This window comes from Rhinopithecus bieti, unplaced genomic scaffold (genome assembly GCF_001698545.2).
Source record: "Rhinopithecus bieti isolate Rb0 unplaced genomic scaffold, ASM169854v2 scaffold_16234, whole genome shotgun sequence".
In the NCBI taxonomy this organism is placed as follows: Eukaryota; Metazoa; Chordata; class Mammalia; order Primates; family Cercopithecidae; genus Rhinopithecus; species Rhinopithecus bieti.
In genome coordinates, this window is record NW_016808946.1 from 3521982 (window position 1) to 3526442 (window position 4461).

At 49.2% G+C, this 4461-nt stretch overlaps 1 protein-coding gene across 1 annotated transcript; it reads right to left on the minus strand.

Moving 5' to 3' along the window:
• Positions 1-748: 748 nt before the first annotated feature.
• Positions 749-4205, minus strand: LOC108539339 (PRAME family member 18-like). Its single transcript, XM_017887927.1, has 3 exons — positions 3867-4205; positions 2901-3479; positions 749-1952 (listed from the first exon to the last, which is right to left on the minus strand). Exons 1-3 carry the CDS (start codon positions 4151-4153, stop codon positions 1379-1381), a joined length of 1440 nt encoding a protein of 479 aa, XP_017743416.1. The 5' UTR covers positions 4154-4205; the 3' UTR covers positions 749-1378.
• Between the last annotated feature and the right edge of the window lie 256 nt (positions 4206-4461).

A 4461-nucleotide genomic window follows, 5' to 3' on the forward strand; every position in this document is an offset into this window, starting at 1 on the left:
GTCTCAGTATCCAGGGTGCAGAAGAGGGTTGACTCAATGGCTCATCATCACTGCCCACACAGAACGGTCCAGGTCCCAGGCATGCATCTTTTGTGGATGAACCCCGTGAACAACCACAGGAGAAAGTAAGGAACAGGTGACTGGAGAGGTAAAGAATGGGCATAAATGAATCAAAGTAACCAAAGTTTAGGCCAGGCACGGTGGTTCACGCCTGTAATCCTAGCACTTTGGGAGGCTTCCTTGAGGTCACTTGGGGTTAGGAGTTTGAGACCAGTCAGGCCAACATGAGGAGACCCCATCTCTACCAAAAGTACAAATTCCCTTGAACCCGGGAGTTGGAGGTTGCAGTGAGCCAAGATCGCACCACTGCACTCCAGCCTAGGTGACAGAGCAAGACTCCACCTAAAAAAAAAAACCAGGTCAGGCTCGGTGGCTCATGCCTGTAGTCCTAGCACTTTGGGAGGCCAAGGTGGGCAGATTACTTGAGGTAGGGAGTTCAAGACCAATCTGACCAACATGAAAAACCCTGTGTCTATTAAAAATACAAAATTAGCCAGGCATTGTGGTGCCTGCCTGTGATCCCAGCTACTTGGGAGACTGAGGCAGGAGAATCGCTTGAACCCGGGAGGTGGAGGTGCGGTGAGCCAAGATCACGCCATTTCTCTCCAACTTAGGCAACAAGAGCGAATCTCTAAAACAAAAAAAGACAAAAACAAAAACAAAAAAAAAAGGAAAAGAAAAACAACAACAAAACGAAGTTTATTTGGATTCCTTTATTTCCTGCAGATGAACCTAAATCACAGATGAACTAGCATCTCTTTTTTAAATTCATCAGTAGCTAAAGATTTCTGATGTATAAATCGCTAATACAGGCTAATCAATCATGAAGGACAGCAGAGACTTTCCATTTAGGTTCTCTTTACTTCCGAAATCTCTTTGTATCCATCCTTGCTGAGATAACTCCCTCACTCTAGAACTTCAGGTTCTATTTCTGAATGTCTAGGACACAGGTCCCTGAGTCTCACTGACTCCATTCAACCTTTTCCCAGTGCTGCCCCTACTGGTTTTGTTTTTTTGTTTGTTTGTTTTTTCCACTCACAGGAAGCACATGCCTGAAACAAAGGATTCTCTGCTCCGTTTATAACGCACCTATAGAACTGGCACAGCGGCTCTTGCCTGTAATCCCAGAATCTTGGGAGGCCAAGCAGGAGGCTCGCTTGAGTCTAAGAGTTTGAGAACATCCTGGACAACTTGGGGAAACCCTGTCTCAAATTTTTAAATAAAACTTGTAAAATAAGGAAAAGAAAAGAAAAGGCATCTATGTCCCAGATTCTAGTTTCCAAGTGCCTGGAGAAAAGCTTTTTATACCTCCACCCCACTAGGCAGGGCTTCTCCAGAAGCAAAAACTGAGCTCCAGTTGCTCAGTGGGCGACGTGCCACAGCAAGGGCGGGAGATGGGACCGAAGAAGATTCTGTTGGGCTGCCTTACTTCCCTCAGTGTACGCATCAGCTCAGCCTGAAGTGGGGTGAGGAGCTCCCAAACGACACGACCCCTGTTGTCAAGACTCTCCCGAGGGGCAGGATATGTTTCCAGGCTCAACTTGCTCAGCCTGCCTGTGTGACGTAGCAGGTCCTTCAGAGTATCCATGGAGGTGTCATTGTCATGAAAGCAGAAAGTGGTGAGGTTGGAGCAGCGACTCAGGGCAGGCAGGATGACCCTGAGTTTGGAGTTCTCAATCCCACAGTCCACTAAGAAGAGGGTCTGAAGAGTGGCAGCAACTTTCTCTAGCAGAGCTCGGACGGGCTCAAGACGGATGAAGCGCAGCACACCGTGACTCAGATTCAGCTGCTTCAGTTGACTGAGACTTGGGTACTGGGGCAGACACTTCAAGTCCTCTTCCTCTAGGAAGCCATAAGTTAATGCCAAGGTCTCCAACGGGCTCTTGAGGCACCTGGGGAGAGCTAGAAGTTAGTTCTGGGCAATGATACCAGTTAGAGGAGGGTGGTGGGAAATAACCTCAAGGGAAGAGCCTGGTTCACCCAAACACAAGTTTGTTCTCATCATCTAATCACGGTCCTCCTGCAAGGTGCTGCCTGGTGAGGACTCTGATCATTCAGGGGCAGTCCCATTTTAGGCTCAGTCCTTTCATCATCACTCGTGTGATTGGTTCAAGGCCACAAAATCTCTAACGTCTCTTTTCTTCATCTTCCAGCAGAAAACTTCATCTCTGGGCCACAGGAGCTCAGTGGAAGACATGCCCAAAGAATTGACCTGAGCAAGGTCTAGGGACATCAGTTAGGGCTGCCTGCCTTCAGAGGTTTCCTGACATGGCCACATCTGCAAACCACCTATCTCTTTGTACCACTCTCATGCCTGCTCCCTCACCTCCATCCCAGAAGCATGCATTTCCCGTGTCAATTACCTTTCCTGGAGTTCAAAACAACCTTTTACAGACAGAGAATTAGAGACAGGATCATTCACGTTCACTAAGCTGTGAGGACAGAGCATCTTCTGTGAAATGCACAGGTTGATGCACTTTCTCTTCTTTTATACCCTCCTTTCTGTTGCTTCTTTTTTTTTTATCATATGAACTTTAAACTCACTTCCTAACAAGGAATTCACAAAAGCACCCTCACTAGAGCTGAACCCCCCACTAACCAGCTCCCTACACGATGTCCCTCTCTGTAGCATCTACCCCTGGTCATCCCTCTGCCCTTACTGGAGCGATCCTGTGATACCCACTTCAGGATATAGAGCACCAAACAGGACAATGCATTCTAGTGTCCCCTTCCCTGTGACATCGCCAGTGGCTGGCACACAGTAGATGCCCACTAGTGTTTACTGTAACCAAAAAAGGCTGTGCTATGGCCCACAGAGAAAGCTCACCATCCTTCCTCACCTCATCAACTGGTCCAGGTAACCTTTGAAGAAGCAGACCCTTCTTATATAAAGCGTCTGGAGGTAGTCCAGCCTGCGGAACACAGAGCTGAATTTAGCAACTAACTGTTCTTTGCTGTCAGGGCTTGGCAGGTAATAATGACAGCCATCGGAGACAAAGAGTTTGCGAAGATTCCTCATCTGGCTCAGGTAACAGCGAAACTCTATCAAACATGACCAGCACATGTTCCAAATTTCCAACACTTGGGTACTGTCCGGGTATACTGTTTCCAATATGTTTCTGAAATTTAGAATGCATGTTGAATAATTCACCACCTTAGTACAGCACAGGTGTACTGAACCTCTTCTGTGCTGGACCCACCCAGAGAGAAAGCTCAGATCTTCATCCAGGGATTTTTCCTTGAAGCAAACATCCATGAACACCTTCAAGGGCTGCTTCTCTCCCGTCCTCGGACAGTCCTCCACTGTCTGCGTCTTACTCATGGCCTTTGAGGAGCAGGACAGGGGCCTGGCTTCAGACCATACGGTCCAGAAATTCTCATCAACATCCCGCAAATCCAGCACTTGCAGTTTCCACCTCCTGTGAGTCACATGGGGGAAAAGCTCAGAATGTAGGCAAGGACCCTGACCCTGACCTGGGCTTTCACTCCACATCCAGGACGTCAGCTGCTTTTGTCCTCAGTGCCTCTCCTTCTGTCTCTTCTCCATCCCTTTCCCCCTTGGATTCTGCCTGGTCCCCACTTCTAGTGCCTTCACCTTCCACTGGGAGGAAGCAGGTTCCTGTTTCCTCAGTGGACCCTGCATGGTGAGCAGTCCTTTCCCAGAGGAGCTGGGCCATGGCCAAGAACTTTCCCAGCTTTTTCACTGGCACCATCAGAAGCCCCCGGGCCACCCTCAGGCTCCCAATTTTTCTGACCCAGCTGTTTATTCCCTGGACACCTGGGCCCTCTCCACCTGGGTCACTCACCTGGGGCGAACCTTTTGGGCAAGCAGGCAATCAATCCCATCCACTACATAATGTAAGATCTCCAGATCAGGCGTCTTCATCAGGGACCCAAGAGGGAGGCGGGGGAAGGGCCAGGCCTGCACCATCACCTTCAGAACCTCACAGCGTCTCCTAATGAAGGCCTCTACGAACAGTAGGGGGAAGAGCTCCCTGGGCAGCTCCTCCAGGACGGAGATGGCCAAGGCCTCTTCCCTCAGCAGGCTCTGCCCTGCCAGCTCCAGTAGTCTGGGTGGGGTCCGGAGGTTCATCCTGATACAAATCTGCAAGAAAACAAATCCAGAGAAAAGACAAACTTATCAGGCCAGTCCTCTCACACCCTGACTTCTCCTAGGGCAGAAGTCACTACTCTGGCAGGTGTGAAAGGGTCCTTAGTTTACCCCAATTCCATTCTGCAATAATTGGCCACAGAGACATAGTTCTGCCCTTCTGGTACCAGGAAGAGTGTCTTCCAACCTCCAAGGAGCAGGCAAGACCACTCCTACTTCATGAATTTTCATTCATTGCTCTCCCCAACTTTATTAGCTCTGGGAAGTGTTACCAAGGATCTCCAAAGCTC

Coding starts and splice junctions, on each gene's coding strand:
- LOC108539339 (XM_017887927.1), bottom strand. CDS start 4,153: ATGAACCTCCGGACCCCACCCAGACTACTGGAGCTGGCAGGGCAGAGC. Junction 3,480..3,866: donor GCCCAAAAGGTTCGCCCCAG/GTGAGTGACCCA, acceptor TGTGACTCACAG/GAGGTGGAAACTGCAAGTGC. Junction 1,953..2,900: donor TACCTGGACCAGTTGATGAG/GTGAGGAAGGAT, acceptor AGCTCTCCCCAG/GTGCCTCAAGAGCCCGTTGG.